Source organism: Anolis carolinensis, chromosome 1 (assembly GCF_035594765.1).
Source record: "Anolis carolinensis isolate JA03-04 chromosome 1, rAnoCar3.1.pri, whole genome shotgun sequence".
NCBI classification, from domain to species: domain Eukaryota; kingdom Metazoa; phylum Chordata; class Lepidosauria; order Squamata; family Dactyloidae; genus Anolis; species Anolis carolinensis.
Genome location: NC_085841.1, coordinates 244,963,985 through 244,979,411, shown reverse-complemented (window position 1 = coordinate 244,979,411; position 15,427 = coordinate 244,963,985). Strand labels below are relative to the sequence as shown.

The 15,427-nt window shown below is 39.7% G+C and overlaps 1 protein-coding gene and 1 long non-coding RNA gene across 5 annotated transcripts in view; one reads left to right on the top strand and one right to left on the bottom strand.

The window, feature by feature from the left end:
• Positions 1 to 15,389, top strand: part of gypc (glycophorin C (Gerbich blood group)) — a 45,964-nt gene extending 30,575 nt beyond the window's left edge. Inside the window, exons 2-3 of the mRNA XM_003226085.4 lie at positions 7,616 to 7,666; positions 13,003 to 15,389. Of these exons, the coding sequence (XP_003226133.1) occupies positions 7,616 to 7,666; positions 13,003 to 13,199 (248 nt within the window). The 3' untranslated portion in view covers positions 13,200 to 15,389. The remainder of the gene's footprint in view (positions 1 to 7,615; positions 7,667 to 13,002) is intronic.
• Positions 1 to 15,427, bottom strand: part of LOC134295307 (uncharacterized) — a 33,125-nt gene that overhangs the window by 1,979 nt on the left and 15,719 nt on the right. For 2 of the 4 annotated variants that reach the window (XR_010001844.1, XR_010001845.1), the window contains 2 exons: positions 6,492 to 6,627; positions 5,272 to 5,362 (listed from right to left, as the gene is read on the bottom strand). This is a non-coding gene — a long non-coding RNA (uncharacterized LOC134295307). The remainder of the gene's footprint in view (positions 1 to 5,271; positions 5,363 to 6,491; positions 6,628 to 15,427) is intronic. The other 2 variants (XR_010001847.1, XR_010001846.1) reach the window with 1 other exon arrangement.

The following is a 15,427-nucleotide window of genomic DNA, read 5'->3' as shown; positions in this document are numbered from 1 at the left end:
CAAAGTCATTGGGTGATTCACTTGATTTGTCTCTCAATATTGTTAATATATGGAAACCAGAGTGGCTTCAGTGTTGGATTAGGGTACCAGAAGACCAAGGTTTAAATCCCTGATCAGTCAAGGAAACCTATTGAGTCAACTTGGGTACCTTAAATGTTCTCAGCCTTTCAGGAAGGTCATGGCAAGCCTTCTCTGAATATTTTTTTTTGCCAAGAACAGCATTCAATAGCATTGCCATAAATCAAAGTCAATTCAAAGACACTTAACAAAAACAAGGTAAATCAATGCAATATGTTGCAAATGTGTGCTACTGTGGTATCGTGGTTTGAGTATTGGATCATGACTCTAGAAACTAGGGTTCAAATCATTGCTTGGCTATGAAAACAAACTGAACGACCTTGGACAAGCCACAAACTCTCAGCTTCAGAGAAAGATAAAAGCAAACCCCATCTGAACAAATGTTGACAAATAAAACCTCATTATATGTTTGCCTTAAGTTCACCATAAGTCAAAAATGACTTGAAGGCACACTACAGGAACAATAACAACATATTATGTGGTATTGTATTATACTGCAGTAGCTTCTTGCAAGTCTTTCTAACACTTCCTGGTCTCTTGGTTTAGAATCAAATTTCCAGTATATGGGCTAAACAAAGAAAACAGATGACAAAGTGTGTACGCAGTGTGCTAGATAATTTCATGATACATTTTCAAAATAAAAAATACAGACTTCAAACCCCAGCCGTTTTTTCCTACCAGTTCTCCTTCTCCCTTTGTGTTCTCTGTATTGGCAGATCATTGCAAAAACAGCATAATTTTGCCAGAATGTAAAACATGAGCACTGCAGAAGCTGGATCTCGCTTTTGGGACCTGGCTTTTCTATACACAAGATAAAGCAGTGTAAAGCATGTCTGCCACAAGATCTCCATACAGCTTGCATATATTAACTGTATACTTCTAAAGACTACAAAATCCAAAATGTAGCATACCTCTTGGACATGTAAGTGTACAGCATTATAATAGAGGCCAATCCTTATTCATAAATATAGCAACCACAGCAGAACAGATAGAAGAATCCAACATACAAGAAGAGATTAGATGGGTTTCAAAACTACATGATTGTTGAACAAGCCTAAACATTCATTGTTGCTGCTAACTGACATCAAATTGATTTTGGCTTATGGCATTCCCATGAATAATTCCATGACCTGCCTCAAGCTATGAGGGGAGACGGGCAAGAAATAGAAGAAGAAGAAATAGAAGAAGAAATAGAAGAGGAGGAGGAGGAAGAGGAAGAGGAAGAGGAGGAGGAGGAGGAAGAGACCTCCAAGATCTCCAGTCACCAAAGCCTAGATCTTGGAAACTCAGGGCCATGTGAGGATCCATTAAGCTGTAATGTAGTCTCTCTCTCTTTCCACTGCCTTCTACATTACCAAGCATCGTTGACTTTTCTAGCAAATCATGTTTTCCTATCAAATGGTTAAAGTACAACAGCCTCAGTTGAGCCATCTTGACTTTTATGGTTCAAGTTGATTTGTTCCATTGTATCTGTACAACATTCTTCCAGCTCCACATATGAAATGAGCTGATTCACTTTTTATCAGTTTTCTTCACTGTCTAGCTTTCACAGCCAGACATAGAAATACAATGATATGAACTATCCTGACTTTTGTATGCAATCATTGTATTCAGCCTTCAAAGAGAATTCTTTATAGTTTCTTCATAGTTGCCCTTCCAAGTCCTCTTCTTTTGATTTATTGATGGCAGTCTCCATTCTTATTACTAACAGAGCCAAGGTATGGAAAATCTTGAATGATTTCATTTATACAGGATTCTTTTTCAAAATTCATACATTTTTGTGTGAAGGTATCAAGATTGCTTTGATTTGCAGAGGAGGTCCTTTTTTCTGTCTCACCACCTTTGCTGATATACTTATACTTCACTGATAGACTTATTAACCTCCCTGCTTTGAAGTCTCCTTCTTTGGAAGTTTTTAAAGCAGAGGCTAGATGACCATCTGTCAAGAGCACTTTGTGTTTTCCTGTATGGCAGGAGGTTGTACTGGATAGTCCCTGTGGTCTCATCCAACACTATTCCATGATTATATTTTCTTTTTGTAGACAAGAAAGTGGAATTGTTATGCAGATTCCATGGACTGCTCTTTTGACAACTCTATCTAACCAATTCAATGTATTTGATATTTATATTTATTATGTTAGTGTATGTGTTGTGTATAATAGTTTATGTTTGCACACACACACACACACACACACACATATATATGCTGTACTGTTTACTCTCCTTTGAACTTGTTTATTTTGTGAACTATCTTGTTAACCTGCTATGAACTGCTCTGAGTCCTCAATTAGGAAAAAGTTAGCATATAAATAAATGAATGATGATGTCTGAATTCACAAAGTTTTTATCAGAATTAGGCTGTCTGTGACTTTGACTGCTACCCCCAATCCATGGATTCCAGCACAGACCTCTCTTACTTTTTATATAATTTCTGTAGGGAAAATAGATTCTGGGCTACGTCTGTTATAGCAGATATAAAAAGAGGAAGCACGAGGAGGTACAGACCAGGGGAATATGACTCTCTCAGTTTACTGATGCATTAAGTATGCTATCAAATAACAGGAAAGAAAAAAGGAACTGCCTGAAATGTACTCCTGAAAAATACTTTTGCTTTTTTTATTAGTCTGGATTTTTTCTTTCTTCGGAAAGACTATAATTAAGGCTGAGATTTCATGCCTACTTTTTTCAGCTTCTCATAACTCTCACAAACTAGTTTCTTATCACAAACCCTTAAAAGGTTGTGGTTGCTTGTTTTCATAGGCTTTTAAATTGCAAAATTATCTACTCTGCCTTTATTATAATCCAAGACAGAATAGAACAGGGGCTCCATAAGCCAAATTCCACCCTGCTGTTAAGAAAAAGAAAAAGAAAAAAGGACCATTTGACAATCTGCACTATTACGACAGAAGACCCAGATATAATTCTTTGTGCTCCCTATTGCATGCAATTGGAATAAAATATCATTCTTTCTGGCTACAATATTCTAACACTATCATTTCACTTTAACTGCCATTATTGGATCCTATGAAATTTGTTGTGTGATCTGAGCCACTGGAGCTCTCTGGCTGAGAAGTCTAAATGCTTCACCCTAAACTACAAATCCCAGGATTCTATAGGATGGAGACATGGCAGGTTCAGTGAAATCATGGTGCTATAAACATGTAATGTGAAAGAACCCCTAGTCCAACACTCTAAGGTCACATTGACATGTATACATTCATATGTGCTTACTATTTGTTGTTTGTTCGTGTTCTTCACGTCATTTATGATTTATGGAAAAATGAAGGCAAACCTAACATAGGGTTTTCTTAGCAGAATTTGTTCAGAGGGGTTTTTCCATTGCAATTTCCATGGGTTTCTATGGTCAAACAGGGATTTGATTCCTGATCTCTGAGGGCCTTCCAGACAGGGCAGAAACCTGGGAAGAAGTGGGTTATTTTAACCCGTTTCCTCCCAGGTATGTGTCCCCACCTCTAACCCAAAACCCGGGTTTTCCCTCAGGGGGTGGCTAGATTCCATCCTGGGTCAATCAAAGATGGACCCGGGATTGCATCCAGCCCCCCTCCAGCCTCCCATTTTCCACAAAAAAAAAACTACCTGAGGGGCCTCCTCAACCACTCCCCCCCCCTGCCATTTCCTGCCACATCATTTTCATGCATCAGAAGTACTCTGCAGTGGAGTCTGCACTATTGGCAGGCTCCTCTGGTAAGTTTTGTTTGAGGGAAATGGGAGGTGTGGGGGATGGGGTAAGCACCCTCCCACTCCTTTGGGCTCCAAGAACCCAAAGACCTGGAATGTGAGAACTGACTCCTGGGACTGTGGAAGCCAATACTCATAGGGTCCTCACCTGGAAAGATCTGGAGCTTATCTTTCCATGTGTTTTATTAATCTGGAGCAAACTGGGAAATCCCAGTTTTCTCCAGATGAATTCACTTTTACCTGAGGCATCATTTGGATTCATCAGGTAAAAGACAGGTCCCACCATTTGAGCCTGTCTGGGAGAGCCCTCTGTGTCCTAATTCAACACTCAAACACTATACCACATTTGATTCATGCATTCCCTACTTTCCCCAAAGATGTGACTCAAGGCATCTCACACTAATAAAAATAAAATAACACCAAAAGACAAAGTAAAATTAAAGTGCACATAAAAGTACATCAGCCAACAGAAGAGTGGAAACAATCTAGTTTAAGAAATGTTTCCACAGGAGTGTAGCTTATGGGTCAAAAATTCTGCCTGAATAATAATGTCCACTACATTGCCTTTTATCCACAACCTTTATTTTTAGCATCTGTTCTGGATTTGGGAGAAGGAATGCCTCTTCTTCCACACCCTGAAATGGAAATGTAATTGGCTGCAGGAGGACAGAAAGCACTCCCCCCCCCACACACACACACCCCAATCTTCCCTGTTTGGCACAGTCAGGTACCCAGAAAGAACTTAAAGCAAATGCTGTTTGTTTTATGATGATGCTTCTTGAAGGAGGAATGGAGATCTGAAAGACAAGTCTGTAGCTTTTTGACACATCTTCCAGTCTTCCTGTTCTGGAGGAAGAACCCCATGATGCCTTTTCAGTGGCATCTTTAAGCAGAATAAAAGAAAACCCCACTGAGATATTGCTTTCTGTAGCTGTTGCTATTGCAGGAACATGAAAGGTTCCTTCTGGTGGTCAGTATGGTGACAGTCAAAAATTATTTCAGTGCTTTTGCCTCCTTCTCTGTATCTCAACTACACTCCTGTCTGTATAATGATTGTTCTGATAGTAGCAACAGCAGTTAACAGCTGTAATCTCCAAACATACTGACTGTGTGACTGCTTCCTTGAGAAGAAGCTATCCCTGCCAAAGGATATTAGCTGCATCAAGGAAGAGCTAGCAGCAAATGTAGGGAGATTAGTTCAGGACAGTTTGGCTCCCCAAAATATTTCTCCTTCCTTTCCTTGCACTCAGAAGTCAGCTTGTCATTTTAAACTGCTCATTTTGATATTCTAAAATGTCACCTTAGACTGGTAAAATATAGAAGTTGAAAACTATCATCATGTAGCTAAAAGCGTATTTGTTGTTTTGTGTCTTCAAGTGATTTCTGACTTATGGTAATGATGGTTCTATTCTCTAACCTATGGTTTTCTTGGCAAGATTCATTCACAAGAGATTTATCATTGTCTTCTTCTAAGGGTAAGAGAGTTTGACTTACCCAAGACAACTGGGCTTCCATGGCCAAGCAGAATTTGAACATTGATCTTCCAGAATCCTAGTCCAATATAAACTACTACTCTATGCTGAATCTGAAGAAAAATAGAAACAAATAGACAGACAGAAAGAAATGCTATATTCACATATGTATATCTTATATTCATAAAAAGAAACAAAAGAATAATAAAAAATGAAAGCAGAAATAGAAAGCATGCAAATGATTGAGTTTCTAGGACTTTCTTTCTTTTCAGTCAAATTTTAAAAAGGTACTGCATTCCTGTATGTTCTTACATATAAATAGCCAAATAGGAAAAAGTCTCATTAAACAAGGATGTGTTTCATTTCTTTCAAACCAAAACAGGGTGTTGGAGAATTGATTTTTCCTGGTTATATCATTGTGTGTCAACATGATGACTAAGATCACCTCTGAATATTTTTTTATAAACCAAAACAGCAATGGAACCACCACTATAACAGAATAGACTGCTTTAAGATGCTGAGCATCAGCAACTTATGGCTACTGGGAGTTGTAGCAGAGCTCTTGTTTGTTCCCCAGGTATTGTTTATGTTGTAGGCCTGGAGAATGTTTGGTCCTCTAGATGTTGTCAGGCTGCAAATCCCCTCTGAATCTTCAGTGTCACCATTAGAAGAGTTAGAGACCAACACATTGCAAGTAACAACATCTTATGTAACATATTACTTTGGAGGAGGGGGTGGGGTAACAAGAGCAAAAGGAGTGTCCCTCTTCCAAATAATAATTGCAAATATCATTTGGTTTTTGCATACTGAGTAAAGTTAACCCATAACATGTTATTTGTAGGCTTAAAATATTTTCATGGGACATTTGGAGGTTTATTTTCATATTTTAGGTTATTTGTTTGATTTTTAAGGCACTTTAAAAAGGAATGAAAAAGCATCAAGACATCTAAAGTATTATATTCTTTTGATATGAGGGAATGTTTCTGTGTTCATTGTAAAAAGCAACATCTGGGAGCTTTGGGATGAATTATATAACATATGACTTCTAGAAAGAAACTTCATCAGCTCTGATAGAGATACCAGATATGGCCAGCCCTCAATGGGTTCTGCATCCACAAATTCAACCAATCACTGCTTGAAAATATTAGAGAAATACAAAAAGTAAGCCTTTGTTTTGTCACATGCCAAGCACAATATTGACATACATAGTGGAGTCGGGTCTGTTTGCTGTTCAGTGCCTACCTTGCCAATTTGATTACTCTGCCACAGAGATCCACTGCCATCTCTCGCATTTCCCAACACCTTGTCTTCAGCATGCAGAGAGGAACTTTTACATGATGGCCCATGCTATGCAGATAAGAAAAGAATTCAGTCCAAACTGCAAAAAGCAAACATAGTGGGGGTGCAGAGATTGGCACCCCAGTCAGTAATTGTAGGTCATAAGATGGATTTAGGATCCTGTGAAAGTTGAGGTTCACATTTACAGTCGTCAGCAGCTGAATGTGACCCCTAAAACTTACCTTTTCAGACAGGTAGTGTCCCAACTGAAGGGCTTCTGAAGGCTTGCAGATTGGGCAACTAGGAAATGAAGTCTGCACACTGAAAAAGCAGTTGTGTGTGTTGAAGCGCACCGCAATGACGAAAGTGCTTCTGATGTTGTCTCCCAATATCCCTACTGGCAATGCTTAGTAAATCCTTTGATTTGGATACTGCCTGGCTTAAAAGGAAGTTTTTATTTTTATTTTTTTATTTTTTTGGGGGGGGGCTTGAAAGGTTTACCTTAGTGTCACTCCTCTGCAAAATCGTGACCTGCATGATTTTATTTTCTCTCACACAACATGCACACACATACATACACACTTACATTTTTAGGCTCCATACCATCAAGAAGAAAGCCCAAGATTTTCCTTGGCCTCAGCTTTTGCCATGGTTAACTTCTACCAATTCAGAGATGCAAACATTTTAGTATCTTCGATTCATATTAAATAGGACAAATTTCTTTAATAGGTTGCTTCTGTGTGAGAGAAAATGAAGGAAAGAACCCTTATGCTTTATGAATACGTTCATGTGGAAATGTTGCTAGAAAATGGTACTGATATTTCTGAGACCTTTCCTTGTGCCATGGGAATTGTATTGAACTATGCCAGTGACTTTTCTCCTTTCCAGCATCTTGCTGTTAAGGCTTATTGTTTAAGATAAGTGTTTTATAACTGCCCTTCAAAGTTCAGTTTCTTCTTATGCTTAACTGCATAGGAAGAAGAATAAGCAAAGGGTTAAAAATCCCTTCTCCATTCAGTGCTATGGCTCTTGATGATTTATCACCAAACATCTCCTCTCTAATTAGATTTTGTATATTCTGTTTCTAGCTGCAAATATTGGAAGCTTTCCAACAGCAGAAGATGTTGGAGTCATTGGAGGTAAGAATATGATATTCCTAGAAAGGAAACCATGTTTTATATATTTATTTTTTTTGAAGAAAATAAAACCATCTGGGGGGGGGGAGCACCCAACTTCTGGTCATCTTTTTGGAGGAAACAAATAATAGTATGGTAATATCAATCAAATTTTCTTCTTAGAATCATAGAATCCTAAATTTGGAAGAGACCTCATGGGCCATCAATTCCAATCCCCTGCCAAGAAGCAGGAAAATCTCATTCAAAGCACCCCTGACAGATGGCCATCCAGCCTCTCCTTAAAAGCCTCCAAAGAAGGAGCCTCCACCACACTCTGGGGCAGAGAGTTCCACGGCCGAACAGCTCTCACAGTTAGGAAGGTCTTCCTAATGTTCAGATGGAATCTCCTTTCCTGTAATTTGAAGCCATTGTTCCTCATCCTAGTCTGCAGGACACCAGAAAACAAGCTTGCTCCCTCCTCCCTATGACTTCCCCTCACATCTTGGTACATGGCTATCATGTCTTTTCTCAGCCCTGTCTTCTGCAGGCTAAACATGCCCAGCTCATTAAGCCACTCCTCATAGGGCTTGTTCTCCAGACCCTTGATCATTTTAGTCACTCTCCTCTAGACACATTCCAGTTTGTCAACATCTCCCTTCAATTGTGGTGCCCAGAACTGGACACAGTGTGATTCCAGGTGTGGTCTGACTAAGGCAGAATACCTTGAATACTAAGGCAGAATATCATGACTTCCCTGGATCTAGACACTATGCTCCTATTTATGCAGGCCAAAATCTCATTGGCTTTTTTTTTTTTTTTTTGCCGCTGCATCACATTGTTGGCTCATGTTTAACTTGTTGTCCATGAGAACTCCAAGATCTTTTTCACACGTACAGCTGTCAAGCCAGTTGTCCCCCAGTCTGTATCTTTGCATTTCATTTTTTATGCCAAAGTGGAGTATCTTGCATTTGTCCCTGTTAAGTTCATTTTGTTAGTTTTTGTTAGTTTCTTTCACATCTAAACACCAAATATAAAAAGAGCTGATAATCTAGAAAAAACGGATGAACTTCTCAGATCCAGTCTGATGTCATTCATGAAGCTAGTGTACCATAACAAAAAAGTGAGAGTTTTCTTTGGCAATATGCAATATCACTGGAAAACCAGAAGAAATGCATACTCCATATTAGTAATATGCCACTATAAACTCTCACAGCACAGGGTTTCCTATTGCTACAAGTTATAAGTTTCCCAAAATTAAAAGGTTCAGCTCACATTAGAGATGGGAATCCCTAGTCTTTATACAAAAGCAGTACACCGGGCTGTCTCAAAAATACTGTGGATTGTTTCCAAGAAAAATTGAAAGAGGACAATTTTTTTCAGACTCAGTCTCAGTGTTCAGAAAGTAAGCACACCATCATTCCTGACAGCTGTGCTGAATCTCTCAAGGAGGGAAGTTAAAATCTTATAGGCCAGTAGGGATCTCCATTTTCACTAAGTGTGAAAAAATGAAATTTGTGAAAAGTTATCCTTTGCAAAATATTCACCCCATAAACCCAAAATGTGAAATATGTTACAGAGGTTTATAACTTTATAGATGTGTGTGAGAATGTGAGGTTGGGATGAACATTCTTATTAAGAAGAAGAAATTTCAATATTCTTTTTCATCCCAACAAGCCCGTGTTAGGGAGAGCAATGTTTGCACACATCCCCTGCCATGCTAGTATGGTATATACCATGATCAACATAGCCAAAACAATGGAGAGGATTGGGGAAAAGGTGCACACTCATCCCTTTCCATTTCCCTGTTTGCCACTGCTCATGATAGCTGGTAAGAATTTAGCAGGAATTATTAAGCAATAGAACTGGGAGCAAGTGCCAATGAAAAATGAAACATGAAAATTAAATGCAGGGACATTTCTGTTACACAAAATGCATATTTCTGTGAATTTTTGAGCTAAGACCTGCACCTGGTATTACACACCACACTTTTGGCATTGTGGGATACAAGATGGCAATCTAAAGCACCAGTATATGAGGCTTCTTCTTCTTTTTTTGTCACAGTTCCCTCTCTCCCCACATGTTTAGCCACAGTGGATGATATAGGGGCTATGCACAAAACCAGTTTAGATTATCAGCTGGTGAGAAAAGGTTTATTTCTTCAATGGTTTTTTTACTGTTGAAAACCTGGCATTACAGAAACTTGCAACAGAAGTTTAGCTCTTATCCCATTAGCACACTGTTATGCTAGTTCACTTGAATTATTGTTCCTCCCGAAAGAACAATCCTTAAATGTTAAGATGTATTCTTTTGCTCTTTTCATTACTATTGTGTATGCTCACTTCCTTGCTGTACTTCTTAATTTCAGTAATCCACCAGGTGGATTCCATGTCATTAGTGCAAATTAGCAAAGTTCTGCTGTATTTCCCTTTAGTTCCTTCTCCTGTAACTTTAATCTCAGCTTCCTACAAGTTAGCAAGATGAAAATTGAATTGTGTGGAATCCCTAAGGCTTATTAATACTGTACAACATCTAAAGAGCATTAAAGCCCATTGTGTTTTGGGAGTCCATTGTGGTCCTCAAAAATTCATGAATCCCTTATTGGGGTCATATTATTATGTTAGATACAACATCTGTACAGGAGCAGTTTTCTTGTTCATAGCAACCACTTTGATTCCTGGAATAGGCAGTATAAAATCTCTGAGGCTTTCTTAATATGTACTGTAGATTAGAGTATATAGGTAAAGTGGTTTTCTGTGCCATTCAAAAAGAACTCTGAGGGCCCTTTCAGATAGGGTCCAAAATGTGAGCCCTGCCAGACTTTTACTAGAGGCGTCCAAATGATGCATCTAGTAAAAGAGAATTAATTTGGGACAAATCATGTAAACCCTGCTTTGTCTCAAATTAATTTGATACCCCATTAGATCTGGGCCTTTCTAAAGGTCCGGGTATAATGGAGTATGGGCCCAGAGATCGGTCCCCACATCCCATCACGGTTCTTTGGTCCCGGTGAACCCAGAGAACGGAAGAGGACACCCACCTACCCAAGCCCCTCCTGCAAAGCCTTAAAAGTAACAAAAACTTACCAGGCCACAATAACACCTCTCCGGAGGCCTCCAGGCATGTAGAAATGACATGCCAGAAGGTGTGTGGGAGTTGCTCCTGGTCCCCTGACTCCTGGCGTGTCATTTCTGTGCACCAAAGAGGCGTCATGGCAGCTTTATAAGTTTTTTAACTTTTAGGGCTTGGAGGGGTTGGGTGGCCCCATGCCATCATGGTAATTACCACGATGGCATGGTTAAAGTTCTGTTCTTTTGGGAACGCATAGAGACAAAAAACCCATGCTGAAGTGAGTTTTTTAAACCGATTTTGTTGTGGGTTTTCCCCATGTCTGGAAGCGCCCTGAATCTTGTTTTAAGATTCCAAGGAAAAGAATTGATGTAAATCTAGAGCAAAAATAGTTTTGATATTTTTTAACCTCTAGTTGTGATGGGTGGGGTGGGGTGGGGCAGCTGTAATAAGTCAAAACATTTGAAAGACCAGGTGGCCACCTCTCTTTTAGTGTCAAGCATTTATGTAGTCACACTTTTACACCAAGCCAGATTCCATTAATGGTCTTAACTGTTCGAATCAGATCGAAAACCACACAAAAAACTGTGAATCAAACCAAAATGCTGAGTTTGTTTTCAAATGGGAAGTTGTGAAAGATCTCTCTGACTTAGCAGCATCCAGAGCCAACCCTTCTATTAGGGAGGAGGACCCATCTATACAGCCCTAAAATGTGGGCTGGGAAACAGATTCGCCTGAGGCATCTAGATGACATTTCAGGGTAATCCGCTTCAACCTGAAGTAAACGGGGGTTTCTGAGTTAATCTAGGTTTTAAAAATACCTCAAAAGATCCAGATCATTCCAGAAAGTCTGAAATCTTTGAAGGTATGGGGTCTGTGGAAAAGACACTGGGATCACCTTCCGGAATGCCAGTGTCTGTTTCCACAGCCATTCCTCCTCCCTGGGCGCAGGCAGCCTGGAGAACAGGTAAGGCACTGCCAGCCTCCCCTCTCTGCATTCCCTCTCGCCTCTCCAAAGCCCTCTGCTGGCTCTGCCGAGAGAGGTAAAAAGCCTCTGAGGCCTCCATCAGACTCTTCCTCTCATAAGTGAAGGGTGAAATCGAGGGCAAGGAGAGGAGAGTGGCAGTGCCCTTGCCCATCCTGATCTCAGATCAGCATGGGAGGGAATGTAGCCAGCCCCTCTTGCAAAATTCCCGGGTTTGGGCCTGCTGTGTGGCCTAAATTTGAGAGGAACTGGCATTAAATGCAGGTTCCTCTCAGGATTTTTGCCTGTCTGGAAGGGTTCTGCAGCAGATGCCACAAGCAACAGATGCTTGGAGGCATGGTCAAACTTGATATGCCTTGTTATGGCCCATCAGTTAGTTCACTCATCCTAAGCACTATGACGATACTGGGCTCATAAATACAGGCACCTAAATACAGGGCCAGGCTGCTTCTTTGGAATTCAGAAGAGGTGTTTACATGCTCTGCTCCTAAATCAAATCAGTGGTGGCAATAGAATCCAGACCATCCAGTTGGACCATACCAAGTTTGGCCCCACTGGTCACCCTTTTGCTGTTGTTTGTCACTGTAACTCCAGCCCTTTAACTAGAGGAAGAAAGGGATAACAGCACTGGCCCATGTCAGCAACTGAATCCAGGCATGTAGCGGGGGCTTCAGCCCCCTCCCCCCCCAAATTCTCAGGGTGGTCCGCGAGAAGGCCTTACATTTATTATTCAAACTGTTATGTTTATTCATATCATGATTTGATTACCATGCTCAATATATCCCATATGCATGGGGGTATTGGGATAACGATACAAAAGGTTTCCTAGGGTAGATCCTCTCTCGTCCAGACTCAAGCCCCCCCCCCCCCCCAAATAAAATCCTGGCTACGGGCCTTCCTGGATCAGTTTGAATGGAAAGGGTCACCAATACTTATGAATGTTTTCCTTCTATTTAGTCCCTAACACTTTTTGAAAGCCAAACAGTTCAGAAGTGCTTAGCACTATGAAGATCTAAATCTATCAAAGAGTTACTAACTTGAGTATTTACAAGGTCACCAGAACTTTAAGTAGGGGAGTTGAATACTTCTTTGTTGTTGTTTTGCATTTCTTGTTTCCCTAAGCCTAGACTTTATTTTCCTAATGTCAAAGCTTTTTCTAAAATGTTGTTAAGATATAAATGTTTTTGTTTTGAAGAATCTAATGGAAATGCCACCCGCATATGTAAAGCAAAACAACAACAACAGCAACAGCTATTGGAAATGGTAATGAAAAGGAATGCAAAATGTAAATGTTTCTTCTTCCCTATAGGTGTTATTGCAGCAGTGGTTATTGTTTTGATTTTCCTCTTGGTGGTGATGCTGAGATATATGTACCGGCACAAGGGCACCTACCACACCAATGAAGCAAAGGGAACTGAGTTTGCTGAAAGCGCGGATGCTGCTTTGAAAAATGACCCTACCCTTCAAGATGCCATGGATGAGAGCCGGAAAGAATACTTCATCTGAGAGCAAAGGCAGCCCCATAGAGACATACTTTGTCATTCTTTCCCTCCCAAGGGAATCGATCGGATGTTACATCAAAAAGCACTGGGGATGTAGAGATTTCACAGAAGAGAACAAGAGGACTAATTGAAATATTGATGTTTGTCCTTAAGAGGAACTAAACACCAGATCTGTTGCGATTTATTTGATTAGCAGCACAGCTCAGTTCAATATCAGATCAGGAAAAACAAAAATCTTAGGATGAATGAGTGAATAACTGATAGCAGATAATAGCGTCAAATGTCAAACCTTGACATTTAGCAAAAATAGCAGGTACCGATGGAAAGCTTCATCGTAGACTCCTTGAGACGTCCTGCGCCATATCTGAAAATGAATGTTAAGTGGCAACAAACAAAGTGGTGAGGTGCATAAAGCAGGAAGGATCCTGACTCCAAGACTATTTTATGCAGTATAGACACTTTGTTTTTCTTAACATATATAAAATTGTTACGTTTGAATATATATGATTTGGAGGGGTAGCTGTTTTGGTTTGGGGTTTTTTGCTTGGATAATGTCCTGACATTTAAAGCAAGAAGAAAAACCAATTACAGTAGAGTCTCACTTATCCAACATAAACTGGCCGGCAGAGCGTTGGATAAGCAAAAATGTTGGATAATGAGGGATTAAGGAAAAGCCTATTTAACGTCAAATTGCGTTACAATTTTACAAATTTAGCACCAAAACATCATGTTTTACAACAAATAGACAGAAAAAAGCAGTACAATACACGGTAACGCTATGTAGTAATTACTGTATTTACGAATTTAGCACCAAAACATTGCAATGTATTGTGAAGAATGTCTACAAAACATTGGCTACTTACAAATTGATTACAAATAAAGATAGAATTGCATAAAATGAACGTACAGTAACGACATTGTCGGAAGTTAAATCCATAAAAAATCCAGTCCTTGCTGCCTAGAGAAACAGTTGTGGATCCAGGCGGGAGGCAAGCTGTGTTGGATAATCCAGAACGTTGGATAAGTGAAGGCTGAATAAGCGAGACTCTGCTGTATTAGAATTTCACAAGAAAACACTGTAAAAATGCTGAAGAATTTTTTTAAGTGAAAGATTTTATAGCTGGATATTTCACATGATATTGTAAGACTCCTTCTATGCAGAGAAGCTAAATTGGTTTCTTTAGGGCATGTATTGTTTCACTGTTTTTAGTTCCTTAAACATATGCACCTCTTCCCACTACTCTTCCTAAATTTTACAGCTTCCTACCTTTTCATGCTACAGAAGTTTATCAGCATAATCACAAATTATAATGGCTGCTTATGTTTGCAGAAGCAGTTGTGCCACTGTAGATATCTATCGATAACCTGTAGAAAGATGGAACTCTACAAACCAAAGACAAAGCACATAGTTTGTGCTAATCGTAGGAGCCCTCTCTGTTCCTTCTACTTTGGCCTGAAGGTGGGTATGTTTTAGGCACAGTGCTGACTCTGTCTTAAAGCCAGAACAGACTAAACCAATGAATGATTTATATATTTTTATAGACTGGTTCCCGGTTAGTCTGGCCCAAGACATCTTGTTGCCTAAAACATGTGACAGAATCCCTCCTCTCTATCGCAATACAGCTATACTGACAGCTGAATCTCAATTTATTTGGCAACAAGACAATGATGTCCATTGGACTAGAATGTGGTAGGCTAAAGGGTTCAGATTAGGACATGTGCCAAGCACACATCTGTTTAACAAAACCTTGCTTCTGATGCTCACACCAGCAAATACTGACTGAGGTACCCACACTACCCTGTATAATATCATGTATAATATCTCCATGTTTGTGAAGAAGTACTAGTAATTTGTCCCAGAGCTTAGTTATGCCCCTTATTTTTGGGGGTGTCAACTTTACTATGTTTGGTGAATGCAGCTATTCCATGATCTTGCTAAAATTGAAGGCAATTTAGGGTTGAGGGCCATACACTTGCTTTGGCCCCAATACATTTCAACTCACAATTTGAACAGTGATTAATTTAGGCTAGATCTACACTGCAAAGTAGTGCAGTTTAGTGCATTATCTGACTGTGTAGCTGCAGCCTAAGTCTCTTTCCTCATCCTCAGTTTCCCATACTGTATATGCTTTCCCATGCTTTTAATGTATTTGTCATGATCTTCAGTTGTCACAATAAACTCATTTAACTGAAATGTCTTTGGTCTTGGCACACCTTAAGATTTTATGGGTT